At 44.0% G+C, this 16,762-nt stretch overlaps 1 protein-coding gene across 1 annotated transcript in view; it reads right to left on the bottom strand.

Moving 5' to 3' along the window:
• The window catches only part of LOC121581187 (semaphorin-6B), a 70,056-nt gene extending 54,613 nt beyond the window's left edge, over window positions 1-15,443 (bottom strand). Inside the window, exon 1 of the mRNA XM_041896633.2 lies at window positions 14,633-15,443. Coding sequence (XP_041752567.1) covers window positions 14,633-14,635 — 3 coding nt within the window. The 5' untranslated portion in view covers window positions 14,636-15,443. The remainder of the gene's footprint in view (window positions 1-14,632) is intronic.
• Between the last annotated feature and the right edge of the window lie 1,319 nt (window positions 15,444-16,762).

Below are 16,762 nucleotides of genomic sequence, written 5' to 3'. Positions count from 1 at the left end.
TAGCCGCTCCTGCTACGTCCAGGTCAGCTCCAGCCAGCGGAGCCAGACTGGACCAGGGGCGCTATGGGGGGTTCATTGGAGGGTGGTGGTCAAGGCCGGAGGCAGAACCGCCGCCGAGGAGGTATGCCCGCCCAGCCCTCCCCTGTTTTGCTTTAGTTGAGGCGCGGTCGCAGTCCGCGCCTTTAGGGAGTACTGTCACACCCTGGCTCTGGGACTCTATATGTTGAGCCAGGGTGTGTTCATTCTATGTGTTCTGTTTCTTTGTTTGGGTGTTCTAGGTTGTCTGTTTCTATGTTTGCCTGTGTGACTCCCAATCAGAGGCAACGAGTGTCAGCTGTCGGCTGGTTGTCTCTGATTGGGAGCCATATTTAACTGTCTGTGTTTCACTTTGTGTTTGTGGGTTTTTGTTCCGTGTCGGTATTTGTTTACCGTGGACTTCACGAGTCGTGTTTTGTTTGGTATACTTTAACTAATTAAAGTCATGTTTGTTTCACACGCTGCGCCTTGGTCTACTCACTCCTACGACGATCGTGACAGGTGATCATACCTTTATTAGGACCCCAAACCAACATCAATACTCATCACCTGGTAGATACAGTACATACCACAGGACTGGGTCATTCTAATGCATGAGAAATAAAGAATTGTCAATATCAAGGCCCACAGCAATTATTTTCTGGTACAGCACTATCGAGGAAGACTCTTGCTGCTCCGGGCGACCAGGTGCTTTCATTCTCTGAAGCTGACGTGAGGAGAGTGAATACTCACAAAGCCGCCGGCATCCCTAGCCGCGTCCTCAGAGTATGTGCTGACCAGCTGGTGGGCGTCTTTTCGGACATCTTCAACCTGTCCCTGTCCCAGACTGTAGTCCCCACCTGCTTCAAGGAGACCACCATCGTCCCAGTGCCCAAGAAAAACAAAGTGACATGGCCAAATGACTACCACGCCGTTGCACTCACCCCGGTCATCACTCCTACTGCTCCAACAGATCCACGGCCGTAACACATCTGGACAAGAGGAACACCTACAGTGTGTGAGAACGCTGTTCATTGACTACAGTTTAGCATTCAAAAATATTGTTCCCTCCAAGCTCGACACCAAGCTCAGAGCCCTGGGTTTGGACACCACCCTCTGCAACTGGATCCTGGACTTCCTGACGGGAAGACCACAGGCTGTGAGGATTTGATTGTTGACTTCATGAGGCAGAGGAGGGAACATACCCCAATCCACATCAACGGGACTGCAGTAGAGAGTCAGCAGTTTTAAGTTCCTCAGCGTCCACATCACCGATGACTTGATATGGACCAACAACACCAACACTCTTGTCAAGAGTGTGCAACAGTGCCTCTACTTCCTAAGGCAACTGAAGAAATCTGGCATGCCACCCGTGGGTCCTTTCCAAAATACTACCGTTGCACCATCGAGAGCGTCCTGACCGGCTGCATCACGGCCTGGTACGGGAATTGCTCCATCCACGACCACAAGGCCCTCCAGTGGGTGGTGAAGACAGCCCAGTATATCACTGGGACCGTGCTCCCACCCATCCAGGACATCTACTATAATTATTGGACTATAAATTGTGCCTTCCTATATTATACTTATGCTACAATGTTTATTCTATCCTACTGAGCCATTTACTTTATGTTCAAATTTTATATTTTATTATCTCTTATTGTTGCATTGTCGAGAAGGAACCTGCAACTAAACATTTCGTTGGACGGTGTATGTGTGTCCTACGACTAATACAACTTTAAACTTGAACATTTGTTTATTTTGGATCCGTATTATTCCAATACGTTGTGGTGCGTGTTCTATTAGTGTAAAATGTGTCCTTGTGTTTGGGTCTGGGAATGGAGTGATGATGAAGACTTCATCACCGTTTTCCTGCATCTCTCTCTCTCTCTCTCTCTACTGCAGCCACGCTTCCCTGTGCCCTGTGTTACCATAGCAACCGATAGCAATGTCGGGCCATGGCGATTCTATTGCAAAAGATTCAAAGGGAGGCAGGGAGGTCTCTCTCTCTCTATCTCTCTCTCTCTCTCTCTCTCTCTCTCTCTCTCCCACACACACACACACTGGGAGGGCTCTCTCTCCCACCTCTCTCTCCTCTCTGTCTCTCTTCCCCTCTCTCTCCTCTCTGTCTCTCTTCCCCTCGGTCTCTCTCCCACCTCTCTCTCTTCTCTGTCTCTACTCTCGCAGTAAAAATAGGGGGATGGGAGAAAGATGAAGAGAGAGGACGGGACATGAGAGAAGATGTTCAATGGGATACAAAAACAAATATATTAACATATCATTGCTGACAAAAATATTTTAAAAAGTTTGTATGTTTTTATAAGCACAAACTCCATTGGAAATTACTCTTACTTGCCGAATAACTGCAATCACTGCACCAATTCAATTAAACTTACTCTCTCAAAAGGAAAAAATCACTGTAATCCTGAATGGGTTGAGTAAATGACAGGAAGTTAGCTGATGAGCAATAACCTGTTTACAATGTGATAAGTTGTGCAATTTTAAATCCACTATAAAAACACAGCCACAGATGAGTCCACTAATGAGTTTGATATTCACACTTCTACCAGCGGAGGAAGTGGATATGAATGCATTACTGTCTGACTCTTTTACGGATGACCAATAATTATGGCTCTGATTCTTCTCCTAGCCTGTCGTTTCTAAATGAGGTGTTCCGTAGTGCTGTGGTCTAAGTGTTCTGTAGCATTATCTGGATTGTAGTGAACACTGAGCAGTGCTCTGAAATCACAGGCTTTTAGGGAACACAACATGTTCCAACTCTATACAACGCCAACGTCATATCAGGTGGACTGAGAGAGATGGATAGACATACAGGAGGCAAACACACCTCCGACAATATTTCTTTCTGAAATGGTCTTTCTTTCTTTCTTTCTTTCTTTCTTTCTTTCTTTCTTTCTTTCTTTCTTTCTTTCTTTCTTTCTTTCTTTCTTCTCTCTCTCTCTCTCTCTCTCTTTCATCACACTCTTCCTTCAAGAGCCTATATGGAGGTTAAAATCCCTGAATAAAGTAGCAGGGCCTGAGGCGAGGGGGATAAACTGGGATAACTGGGTCACCTTCACCATCAGTGTCTACAGTACACTACATTCACTGGTTACATTAATGGACTGACACTGACAATGATAATGGTTGGGTGTTTCGTCATATGTAATGGAGATAGGTGGCAAAAGGGCAGGCAAATTTGTTATGAATGTACACAGAAAAACACACACACACAGAGATAAGCATAGAAATCAATGAGATAAGGTCTTTATCTAATCAAGGGGAGTGTGGTATTGGATACCACAGCCTTCCCTTAAGTGTGTAACGGTCTGGGGGCCAATCCCAGTTAAGGGAATATGGGATTTTCTCTGTTAAATATCCTAATGCACTTTTCAATCTGCAGGGTAATTGATATGCTAATGCATAGGTTATGTCTGCATTAGATTCCCTGGCAGAGAGCTGAATGTTATCAGGGAGAGGGATGGAGGGAGACAGGGATAGAGAGAGTGAAAAAGAGAAGAAAGAGAGAGAGAATTCTCCCCTGGGTCTATATGCCAGTATGTAATTATAAAGAGGCTGGTCAGGCCTGAAGAGTAGCCAGCCAGAGAGCACCTCTCTCCCCCTCTATCCCTCTCCCACAGGTCCCACTCTCTGGAGGTCCAGTGTTGGGTGAACATATCTACAGTATATATGCAACTAGTCTGAAAACTGTAAAATATAGAATAAATCAAACTATTCAACATCTCTGAAAATAAGTTTTGGTTAATACAAATAATGGTTCAGTTTTAAGAGTTATTGTCTTTTAGGGACAGCTGATCTCAAAACCGTTATAAGGAGAGTTGAGCAGTGAGGAGCCTTAGGAGTGGTTAGACAGCCTATCCTAGGTCAGTTATTAAGGAAAGTTGAGCAGAAAAGAGCCCTATAGGAGTGGTTAGACAGCTGATCCAGGTGATAAGGGGCAGATAAGAGCTAGAAGAGGTCACACGGCCGAGATCTCTATTCTTATTAACATAATACCTTACCTTCTAATTGCCTTATTTGCATATTCATCCTCAACTTGGACCGATCTTATGCTCTCTCTCACTCCCTCCCTGATTCAGAGGGGTTGGGTTAAATGCGGAAGACACATTTCAATTGAATGCATTCAGTTGTACAGTGCCTTGCAAAAGTATTCATCCCCCTTGGCGTTTTTCCTATTTTGTTGCATTACAACCTGTAATTTAAATTGATTTTTATTTGGATGTCATTTAATGGACATTCACAAAATAGTCCAAATTGGTGAAGTGAAATGAAAAAAATAACTTGTTTCAAAAAATTCTAAAAAATAAATAACGGAAAAGTGGTGCGTGCATATGTGTTCACCCCTTTTGCTATGAAGCCCCTAAATAAGATCTGGTGCAACCAATTACCTTCAGAAGTAACGTAATTAGTTAAATAAAGTCCACCTGTGTGCAATCTAAGTGTCACATGTTCTGTCACATGATCTCAGTATATATACACCTGTTCTGAAAGGCCCCAGAGTCTGCAACACTACTAAGCAAGGGGCACCATGAAGACCAAGGAGCTCTCCAAACAGGGCAGGGACTAAGTTGTGGAGAAGTACAGATCAGGGTTGGGTTATAAAAAATATCTGAAACTTTGAACATCCCACGGAGCACCATTAAATCCATTATAAAAAAATTGAAAGAATACGGCACCACAACAAACCTGCCAAGAGAGGGCCGCCCACCAAAACTCACGGACCAGGCAAGGAGGGCATTAAGCAGAGAGGCAACAAAGAGACCAAAAATAACCCTGAAGGAGTTGCAAAGCTCCACAGCGGAGATTGGAGTATCTGTCCATAGGACCACTTTAAGCCGTACACTCCACTTAAAGAAATAAAATAAGCAAACACGTTTGCTTTTCGCCAAAAGCCATGTGGGAGACTCCCCAAACATATGGAGAAGGTACTCTGGTCAGATGAGACTAAAATTGAGCTTTTTAGCCATCAAGGAAAACGCTATGTCTGGCGCAAACACAACACCTCTCATCACCCAGAGAACCCCATCCCCACAGTGAAGCATGGTGGTGGCAGCATCATGCTGTGGGGATGTTTTTCATCGGCAGGGACTGGGAAACTGGTCAGAATTGAAGGAATGATGGATGGTGCTAAATACAGGGAAGTTCTTGAGGGAAACCTGTTTCAGTCTTCCAGAGATTTGAGACTGGGAAGGAGGTTCACCTTCCAGCAGGACAATGACCCTAAGCATACTGCTAAAGCAACACTCGAGTGGTTTAAGGGGAAACATTTCAATGTCTTGGAATGGCCTAGTCAAAGCCCAGACCTCAATCCCATTGAGAATCTGTGGTATGACTTAAAGATTGCTGTTCATCAGCAGAACCCATCCAACTTGAAGGAGCTGGAGCAGTTTTGCCTTGAAGAATGGGCAAAAATCCCAGTGGCTAGATGTGCCAAGCTTATAGAGACATACCCCAAGAGACTTGCAGCTGTAATTGCTGCAAAAGGTGGCTCTACAAAGTATTGACTTTGGGGGGGTGAAGAGTTATGCACGCTCAATTTTTCAGTTTTTTTGTCTTATTTCTTGTTTGTTTCACAATAAACAATATTTTGCATCTTCAAAGTGGTATAAATCAAATGATACAACCCCCCCAAAAAATCAATTATTTTAATTCCAGGTTGTAAGGCAACAAAATAGGAAAAATGCCAAGGGGGATGAATACTTTCGCAAGCCACTGTACAACTGACCTGGTATCCCTCTCTCTCTCCCTCTCTCTCCCTCTCTCTTCTGCTCTCTCGCTCTGCATCTTTCTCTCCATCACCCTCTTTCCCTCCCTACAATCTCTCTTTTTCGCTTTCTCTCTCTCTCTCTCTCTCTCTCTCTCTCGTCTCTCTCTCTCTCTCTCTCTCTCTCTCTCTCTCTCTCTCTCTCTCTCTCTCTCTCTCTCTCTCTCTCTCTCTCTCTCTCTCTCTCTCAGACAGTACATGTTATTCTGGTCTAACTAATGGGGAGCGTTTAGCAGTACCCTTGGCGTGTCTTTGAGTCCCGAGTGAAATATCTCCCCAAGCAACAGAAAGCCGCAGCCCAAACACACACACATAGGCAAACGCACACACCCACGCACACATGCACAATGAACACATGCATACACACACACACACGTTCGACTGCATCACAAACACATTTTATAACTTGGAGCTGGGTCTGCAGCAGATGTATTTATTTATAGTGCTATACAACGCTACAGCCGGATTAGACACACACGCACACGCACAGTACTGAGCTGCAGCAAGGACAAACGTTAGCTACTACACAGAGCTCAACTGCAGCAAGCCCATATGCATTCACCGCACAACACTAGAATGTCGAGCACATAGAGCAGGGATCATCAACTACATTCAGCCGTGGTACGATTTTTTATTGAGTGAATGGTCAGGGGGCCGGAACATTATTACAAATCATTTGTAGACTGGAAATTGACCGCAAGAAGCCCGAACAGATATAACATTTTACTAAAACATAACATTTCAAACCTTGCTCACAGTCTTCTACGATCACATACACTGAGTATACAAAACATTAAGAACACCTGTTCTTTCCATGACATAGACTGACCAGGTGAATCCAGGTGAAAGCTATGATCCCTTATTGATGTCACTAGACAGATTAAAGAAGGATTTTTTAGCTTTGGGACAATTCAGACATGGATTGTGTATGTGTGCCATTCAGAGAGTGAATGGGCAAGACAAAATATTTAAGTGCCTTTGAACGGGGTATGGTAGTAGGTGCCAGGCGCACTGGTTTGTATCAAGAACTGCAACACTGCTGGGGGTTTCACGCTCAACAGTTTCCTGTGTGTATCAAGATTGGTCCACCACCCAAAGGACATCCAGCCAACATGACACAACAGGGGGAAGCATTGGCGTCAACATGGGCCAGCATCCCTGTGGAACACTTTTGACACCTCCCTAACCAAGGCCCTTCTCCCCTGATTGCTCAATTTGGCCGGGCGGCCAGCTCTAGGAAGAGTCTTGGTGGTTCCAAACTTCTTCCATTTAAGAATGATAGAGGCCACTGTGTTCTTGGGGACCTTCAATGCTGCAGACATTTTTTGTTATACTTCCGGACAAATCCTTCGACCTAAAGGGGGGGTCAAATGAAAAATCCTGCGGGCCACCAGTTGGGGAACCCTAACATAGGGTATGCAGCACACATACGCAGACACACAATGAACACATAATCACAAGCAAGTGTACATGTGCAGACAAGCACACACAAGCACACTCCCTGAGCACCTATACTGTTGTATAGAACATGCCCTACCTTGTGTTTTGATTGCTTGTAATTAAGATAAATATAGTCTTTGCCATAGCAGAGCAGAGATGATTGCTGCACACCGTGACCATATGGGGTCTGTACAGGTACTGCATGTGCACCAAGCTACACGTGTGTAAACACAGACTCAAAACATGTACACAACACACTCGAACATGTGCACACACTTATGCATGCATGTGAGCACACGCACGCAAGCACAAACACACACGCACACACACACACACACACACAGTAGAGTCACTGACACCCTCTCCCCTGAATGTGCTCCCCTCCCCTCTCTCATGTATAATTGTGTTGATGCTCTCCTCTTTCGCGCCTCTCTCAATTTTGACTCTCCCCTGATGAAAATACATAATTAAGAGAGAACCTTGGCGTCTGAAAGTGGAGGAGAGAGGGAAGAGGAGAGAGTAGGAGAAGGGAGATTATCTCCAGCGAAAACAAAATCAGACCTTAACCCATCTCCAGCAGTCAAGACAAAAGACTCTACTGTGCCTCTGTCTGCCAATAAAATCCTCATCCAGCTGTTTCTTTTTGCTACGATGCCTTTTAAATGGCTTTCTTTGGCTTACAGGCTCTGTGTTCTCTCTCTCTTGGACGGGTAAAGCAGCAAATACTTAAATGAATAGAGTGTACTTCCAAGAAACTCCCAGCTACTCTCCATAAGAAGTAAGAAGTCAAGTGCCGCAGGCAAACTAGGAATTTGAAAAGGTTGTTTGAGTCAGTGTGAGGCACATCAAGTGGACTGCTACTTTAATGCAAATGAGCACAAGAGATAAGACACAGACATTGGAATAACTGTCATCTTTCTAGAGGGCAGAAAAGGCAAAGATAAAGTTATCGTAACCAAATTCAGGCACTGTATAGGAACAATTGTTCACTGTCTGTATATACAGTGGGGAGAACAAGTATTTGATACACTGCTGATTTTGCAGGTTTTCCTACTTACAAAGCATGTAGAGGTCTGTAATTTTTTATCATAGGTACACTTCAACTGTGAGAGACTGAATCTAAAACAAAAATCCAGAAAATCACATTGTATGATTTTTAAGTAATTAATTTACATTTTATTGCATGACATAAGTATTTGATACATCAGAAAAGCAGAACTTAATATTTGGTACAGAAACCTTTGTTTGCAATTACAGAGATCATATGTTTCCTGTAGGTCTTGACCAGGTTTGCACACACTGCAGCAGGGATTTTGGCCCACTCCTCCATACAGACCTTCTCCAGATCCTTCAGGTTTCGGGGCTGTCACTGGGCAATACGGACTTTCAGCTCCCTCCAAAGATGTTCTATTGGGTTCAGGTAACTCGTTACCTGTATAAAAGACACCTGTCCACACACTCAATCAAACAGACTCCAACCTCTCCACAATGGCCAAGACCAGAGAGCTGTGTAAGGACATCAGGGATAAAATTGTAGACCTGCACAAGGCTGGGATGGGCTACAGGACAATAGGCAAGCAGCTTGGTGAGAAGGCAACAACTGTTGGCGCAATTATTAGAAAATGGAAGAAGTTCAAGATGACGGTCAATCACCCTCGGTCTGGGGCTCCATGCAAGATCTCACCTCGTGGGGCATCAATGATCATGAGGAAGGTGAGGGATCAGCCCAGAACTACACGGCAGGACCTGGTCAATGACCTGAAGAGAGCTGGGACCACAGTCTCAAAGGAAACCATTAGTAACACACTACGCCGTCATGGATTAAAATCCTGCAGCGCACGCAAGGTCCCCCTGCTCAAGCCAGCGCATGTCCAGGCCCGTCTGAAGTTTGCCAATGACCATCTGGATGATCCAGAGGAGGAATGGGAGAAGGTCATGTGGTCTGATGAGACAAATATAGAGCTTTTTGGTCTAAACTCCACTCGCCGTGTTTGGAGGAAGAGGAAGGATGAGTACAACCCCAAGAACACCATCCTAACCGTGAAGCATGGAGGTGGAAACATCATTCTTTGGGGATGCTTTTCTGCAAAGGGGACAGGACGACTGCACCGTATTGAGGGGAGGATGGATGGGGCCATGTATCGCGAGATCTTGGCCAACAACCTCCTTCCCTCAGTAAGAGCATTGAAGATGGGTCGTGGCTGGGTCTTCCAGCATGACAACGACCCGAAACACACAGCCAGGGCAACTAAGGAGTGGCTCCGTAAGAAGCATCTCAAGGTCCTGGAGTGGCCTAGCCAGTCTCCAGACCTGAACCCAATAGAAAATCTTTGGAGGGGGAGCTGAAAGTCCGTATTGCTCAGTGACAGCCCGGAAACCTGAAGGATCTGGAGAAGGTCTGTATGGAGGAGTGGGCCAAAATCCCTGCTGCAGTGTGTGCAAACCTGGTCAAGACCTACAGGAAACGTATGATCTCTGTAATTGCAAACAAAGGTTTCTGTACCAAATATTAAGTTCTGCTTTTCTGATGTATCAAATACTTACGTCATGCAATAAAATGCAAATTAATTACTTAAAAATCATACAATGTGATTTTCTGGATTTTTGTTTTAGATTCCGTCTCTCACAGTTGAAGTGTACCTATGATAAAAATTACAGACCTCTACATGCTTTGTAAGTAGGAAGAACTGCAAAATCGGAAGTGTATCAAATACTTGTTCTCCCCACTGTATTTGCATTATTGTGCTATATTGGGGTTATAGTAAACTTATAAAGATAAGAAAGCAAATAGGCCCGTGAAAGTGACCTAAAGACTATGTACCGTAAATCATAAAAAAAGTGGTTTACAAAAGGAGTAATCTAACTCTCCTTCCTATGTCTAGAAGAACCTTACCCTGTGCTATATTAAAGTTCTCACTCCTCTCCTGTCATTTACAGTAGCCCCTACACATCAGCTTTGCTATATCAGCCGTTCCCAAACTATTTTGGTGCTGTGATGACCTACCTAAAGTCTTTAGAATTTCCTTATGACCCTCAAGAGGAACAAATACATTCCAGCCACAGCCCATTAAGCCACAACCCAAATAGGACCTAGCTGACACTCATCAATAGGTTCAGACACACCATTTGGGAAAAAGTGCCCTAAATTGTTTATAATCAGAATCTCATCCTGAAAGAATAAAGATCTCCCGTAAGCTCTAGTAATATGGCAACATGTGGGAAACATGAAAGGGTTCAGCATCAAATATCCACAAAACACATGCTCTGTACACACGCACATACACACCCGTCCTGAACCTACGTGCTATTAGGTCCATGGTTCTTTTTAATAAGAGTGTAGCAAAGGCATCGCTACCCTAGGGGATCCAGGGCTAAGGGATCTGAGAGGCATATGTTGCAGAAGTGAACACACATGTTAGCATCACTCAACTGTTGTGTGAGACCACATGCTGGGCGTCAGACTCTCTTTATAATGAGCAGAGCTCAGGGGAGACATTATTGATTAACATAAATACTAACATACGTTCCTAATGTCTAATAAATCATTGCACAGAGCCTTTATCCAAAGCAATATATTTGATGTATAAGCACTTATCTATACGTGACCCATGCAGGAATCAGATTCCATCCATTCAGGTCTGTGAACACCAAAGAGGTAGAAGATAAAGCAACCTAAATGGAACTGGGCTAAATAGTGGGGGTTTTCAGTGTGAGCTGGTTTGTTTTTGGTACCTCCTCTCCTCACAACAAGATCTACATTCTGACGGGCAGTACAATGGCCTGCCTCCAGGAGCCCAGCACCTCTGCCCTCTTTATGCTGAATAATGGCTCCCTGAGGTCCTTGCTCCCAGGACCCCGCTGGTATAGGTCACCGAGCAGATGCCTGCACAGCCAGAGCCCTCTGATCCTATAGACCCTGAGGTATACAGAGGCTTTACAGGGTTGATTTGAGAGTGTTGATGTAGTGCTGAGTAAGGAAAAGAAGCACATCTTCTCAGTTGTAACAGACTGGATTGTCTGGGCAGTTAGGAGGACTTCAGGACACGCTCCATATTGGTCCATCTAACAGAAGAACATCAGCATACACCATATCAGTTATGGGGCCTCTGTAGCCTGCATTTCCTTTTCGTGTCACATATGGATATTTCAAACCTGGATCGGAAATTCTTATTAACATCTGCACTGCCACAGACTACTATAGGGTTGTGGAAGCTCTAGACGCTAACTCGAGTCTTCAGATCTCAGGGAAAGCTGCTAATCATGCACGAATGGTTCACCAACCTCTGTTACTCATGGATTGAACTACTTTTGCAGGAAATGGCGGTACTGTACAATAAAAAGTGCTAATTTATTATTCATGTTTAAATAATAAAGCAGTTTAAATAATAAAGCAGCACTTTTTACTCAACCTCACTTTTCCTCCCAAATAGGCATTTAGGAAGAATAACAGAGGTAAATGGTGTTTACACATTTTACAGCTGAAAGTGAAACAGCATTTCTCACACTCTGCAGTTTTGAAATCAATCAATCAGTGTTTACCGGGTGTAAAAGAATCATGGCCACGGGAAGATGTTTAGGGGTGGGGGTGATGAATTTGCCAGAATGTTTCTCCACGCGCAGCTGACGGCTATGTCTGTTTTTCAATTTTATTTCAGAAGTAAACAAAAACAAATAGTTTGCAATTGCCATCTTGGCCATAGAGGAACAGAATGGAGAGTCTACAGGTTTGTTACCAAGACTTATTTAGTACATGAATCGGTTGGGCGCCGTCTAAAGAGAGCCTAAGGGAAACACTGGCTGCACCTGTTGTTCCTGTGGTGGGTGAGCACCTGCTCACAGGGCTGCTGTGTGGCTGTCTGTGTCCAAAGCAAGGAAAACAGGGAAACCATTCACACTCCCTTAGACTGCATGCATCCCCCTCTCCATTTCTCTCTCTTTCTTTCTACTTTCTGTCTCACTCTCTCCTCCTTACTCTTACCCTTTTCTCTCCCCCCCTTTCCTCTCTCAGCCCCTCTCTCCCCATCTCTCTCTCTGCCCTTCTCTCCATGTCCCTTTCCTCCCCCCCTCTCTCTCTCCTCCCCCTCTCTGCGACCAGAGGCTTTCTTTGCCTTGACGAACTTGGTGTGAACATTACCCAACAAGTAATTTGGTCGGAACCCAACGTCTCCGCAATCTCCCTCCATGAATTGGCCTTTACATGCTGGTCTTTATATAATGCATGGCTAGAATCGTAGCGGTGCAGGTACTTCTGTACCTCCTCAGCCAAGCGATGCTCAAAGTTGTCGTTGTTGTCATTCACCATGTTGAATACACACTGAGTTTCGGGCTGAATGTTGAAGAACCAATCACCGACGAAGGGGCGTAGACTTCAGCTACCGAACTTTGGCTTGCCTCGAGAAAACATCTTCTGTGCACGAACTGCCCAAAAAACCTTTGCCAAAGACCAAAACGCACAAAAACATCACAAAATGTCTGCATAATAAATGCACGAACTGTTTCGGATTGGAAGCTTGTGGACGTCTTTAAAGTCCTCTACTGGAACTCACTGGCCTTGAACGTTAAGGGGGAAGTTGTCAACAATAAATAATACATAACTGGTAAATCATCCTGCCGGCCCCAGAAAGCCCAGCAGTAAGTGAATGGTGTTGGGTGCTTAAGGAAGCCGCAGTGGGCTGTAAGTCTGATGGACACAAACATTGAGAGAGTGTACAGTATTTTCAGCCTGCCTGCCTGTGGGATTTAGCCGAATAAAGCTCCCTGATATTGATTCCTCTTCTCTGAAGCCTCCCTTTGGTCATACTACTTGGACATGCTCGAAAGGACATAAGTACAACTTTATCTTGTCATAAATGTGATTATAGACACTAACCTTAACCTTACTCCTAATTCAGACCACAAAGCTCACCCAATTGTCCATTCAATGTCCCTTCGAGCATGGCCATCTGGTGACTACTCCTCCTTCTCCTTCACACTTTCAGCTGTTTATGGGAATGCTCTGACCCTGCTAACTTCCCTTACAGACATCAGTATCACCTCCCACTCACAGTCAGAGATATAGAGTTCAGCAAACCCTGTCATCTCATCTCAAGTTCCAAAGCCATTACATTCCAGTAAGAGTACACAATAGAATACACAATAGAATGTCATGTTCTACAAGTCTTACAAGAGTCTTACAATAGTCTTACTAGTCTTGGAAACAACATTGGGTGTGGATACGGCGTGATGTCAATGATGTTTGTGGAAATGTGCTGTATGTATGTGAATGTTAAGGTGTTTATTGCTTTGCCTATGGAAGTTTATTTTATTTTTTTTACTGTCAAGGAAAAGCAGCGAGAATAGGTCAAATAAAATGTATGTTTTTAAAGAATGTCATGTTTGCTGAACTCTGTATGCATGGCTCTGCTCCCACTCCCATCAAAAACCCTATGGACCAATCACAGGCAATCCAGAGGCCATTTGGAATTAACAGGGTAACAACAGGGGGCGGCAGTCTGGGCATACTTTTTTAAAACTTCCAATCAAATTAGTCTAGTTAAAAGCACAGGCCAGCCACGCAAATGTCAGTTTACCTGTAGACCCAACTGGGTCTTCCTACTCAGTAGGTCTCAAAGTGCTTTAAATTATACTACACTTAGACCATAGACCATGGAGCTACTGTAATTCCATCACTGAAAGAATAATGAGCCAATCAATGGAGTGACAGCAGTCAAATCACCATATGTCGAACCTTTGGTCTGCATCACCGAAAACCTTGAGAAAACATAATTATTCAATGTCACTCTTTCATGCCAATTACTTACCTCAGGTCATTCCCCAGGTTCAGAGTCACACTGTACAAGAATGACCCAAGGAATTAAAGAAAACTAGCATTATGTGCCTCATGCATAGGGATGAATAAGAGCTGTTGTTCCATACAGGATCAGTAGGCTAATTGTCAACATGATTAAACTATATTGTCATCCTTATGATCAGAATTCTTACTGTTGTTGCATGTTGACATTGAAAACATTTATAAACATTAATGATCATATACCAATAGGCCCACATAAAACTAATGGTCTATATCATGCAAGTGATGCAAAACATGACAAAATAATAAAAAATCAATTAATCCATCATGAAAACAATGATGCATTGAATAATACAAAGAACACAGGGCCCAGACAGTAGCAACCACAGGAGACAGATACATCAAATGAATATGCCACAAGAGTATTTTGTCATTATCAGTAACCCAAAGCATTCAATGGCAGGCAGCTAATTAAACATACATGAGTGTATTCAAAGCATGCACATCCAAAACCAGCAACATAAGGTGTGGCCGCGACAAAAACGCTTCTACGGCGAACGCAATACCTGTTCACCATCTTCCACCATACCGCTTAGCTCACTCACCATTCACTGTGCGAGACGGACAGGTATGCAGGCTATGTCTAGCCGTTCTCTCGTAACCTATGCAGACCGGGTTTTCTCCAACTCTCAAATCAACACAAGGGGTGAAGAACGGCACCGAGCTCTCTTTGGGGGTCTTGAATCACAATGCCTGGTTGAGAATCGGTATCCCCGCAGCTAGCCTAATACCAATCCTCTCTGTCGCACCTGTCTCTTCATCGAGCGGCTTCTGCGTGTAACCGTGGCATCTCCGCTATCTTTCAGAGAATGCGCCCAGACCAGTCCGGACCTTTCCAATAAACCTTTCCCGGTTGAAAGCGAAATACTGTACATGCAGGTGCAGTGGTTTTTTTATAGGCTACATTCCAGTACCTTGGCTGAAAATGGAAATAGTTTGCGGGCACCCCTGCAAATTGTCTAGGAATATATATATGCGGGGTACGCAAGCATCACCATCAAATGACTAGAAAGCTTAGGCTATATGTGCAGTCAAAATACTCACGAGTCTTTCCATTCAGTCTTAATTAATTCACCCAGTTGTGCAGTCTTTCCAGGTTTGACAGCCCGAGAGAGACAACGGCTCTCCTCCCTGATTTGAGTCGGCACTGGTCAAGCTCTCAGTTATCACAGGCTTATGATGCATATATATATTCCTAGACAATACTTGATTTAGGATGGACACCAACGCAGAATGTCTCCATAGCCAACAATACATAAAATTACCAAACCAACACCGAGACAGAAATATTCACGGCAGGGGCCCATTGCAAAACGACACAGCACCCCACAGTGCATGAATGGGAACGTCCTTGCTCTCTCGCGCACTCTCTCTCTCTCTCTCTCCCTCTCTCTCTCTCTCTCTCTCTCTCTCTCTCTCTCTCTCTCGCTCTTTCACTCGCACCCACGCACACGCACACATAAAGTTGTGTTTTTTTCTTGCATATTCAAATCAATCACTTATTTTTTTAAAAATATATAACGACAGAAAATCATTACCAAATTATAAACAAATATTGGGTTTTGTCTTTGAACACTGTAGCATATCATTAGGTTAGAAATATGGAACAAACTGAAAATGTATATTCTGGAGAAAGAATGACATTCAGATTAGGATCCATGACATAACCCATGAAGGACATCTGGGTGTGAAAATGTCAAAGATTATAGTAGATTAAAACACTGCATAATAAAGGAACCACTGCTGTAGGAATGAACAGAGCGAGATGCCATCAGTGGAAGCTGTCAAAACTAAAGAAATCAGATGAAAGGGGGGCACAAGGGAGCAGCTGAGTGGCAGATGTTTCCGAGAGAAGGATCTCAACAAATACGAGCAGGGTATCTCTATAATTTTGTACAGTAATTATATATTCACTCAATAAAATGTGTTATAGCCTATTCATAATATTCTGTGAGGTAGGACAGCCAAAGTCATTGTTGTAAATTATGGTTTTCCTAATTACATAAATAGTCCTATCCATCTGTAACATCTATTGGTATCACAGGTTCTAGGCCCATGAACACAGCCAGAGGCAGATACAGTATAAAAAATAAGCAACGTTTATTAAAGGAATAAAGGTTTAAGTTAGCTTGTTTTGTCACCCCGCTCCTCCGCACACTCCACTTGCTTTCAGTTGAAGCTCGCATCTACTACAAAACCATGGTGCTTGCCTACGGAGCTGTGAGGGGAACCGCACCTCCTTACCTTCAGGCTCTGATCAGACCCTACATCCACCTCTGGCCTGCTAGCCCCTCTACCTCTACGGAAGCACAGTTCCCGCTCAGCCCAGTCAAAGCTATTCGCTGCTCTGCCACCCCAATGGTGGAACAAGGCAGCGGAGTCACTGACCACCTTCCGGAGACACTTGAAACCCTACCTCTTTAAGGAATACCTGGAATAGTATAACAGTAATCCTTCTGGACACTGAAATCTGATTTGTTTTGCTCTGAAGTGTTTTTTGTTTGTTGCAGATTACCCTTCATTAGCATGACAACCACCCCAAAATGTAAAGGAACAGTGACAGGAAATGAGCATCTGTAACGCTACTTCAGAGGCTACATCAGTGTGAATGCGCACATCTGATATGGGTCACATGTAAAACTGAGTGTGGATAGTCAGAAGAAAAGATTGGATAT

This window comes from Coregonus clupeaformis, chromosome 14, assembly GCF_020615455.1.
Source record: "Coregonus clupeaformis isolate EN_2021a chromosome 14, ASM2061545v1, whole genome shotgun sequence".
NCBI lineage: Eukaryota > Metazoa > Chordata > Actinopteri > Salmoniformes > Salmonidae > Coregonus > Coregonus clupeaformis.
The sequence above is the reverse complement of the archived record's forward strand: the minus strand, read 5'-3'. Positions and strand labels throughout refer to the sequence as shown.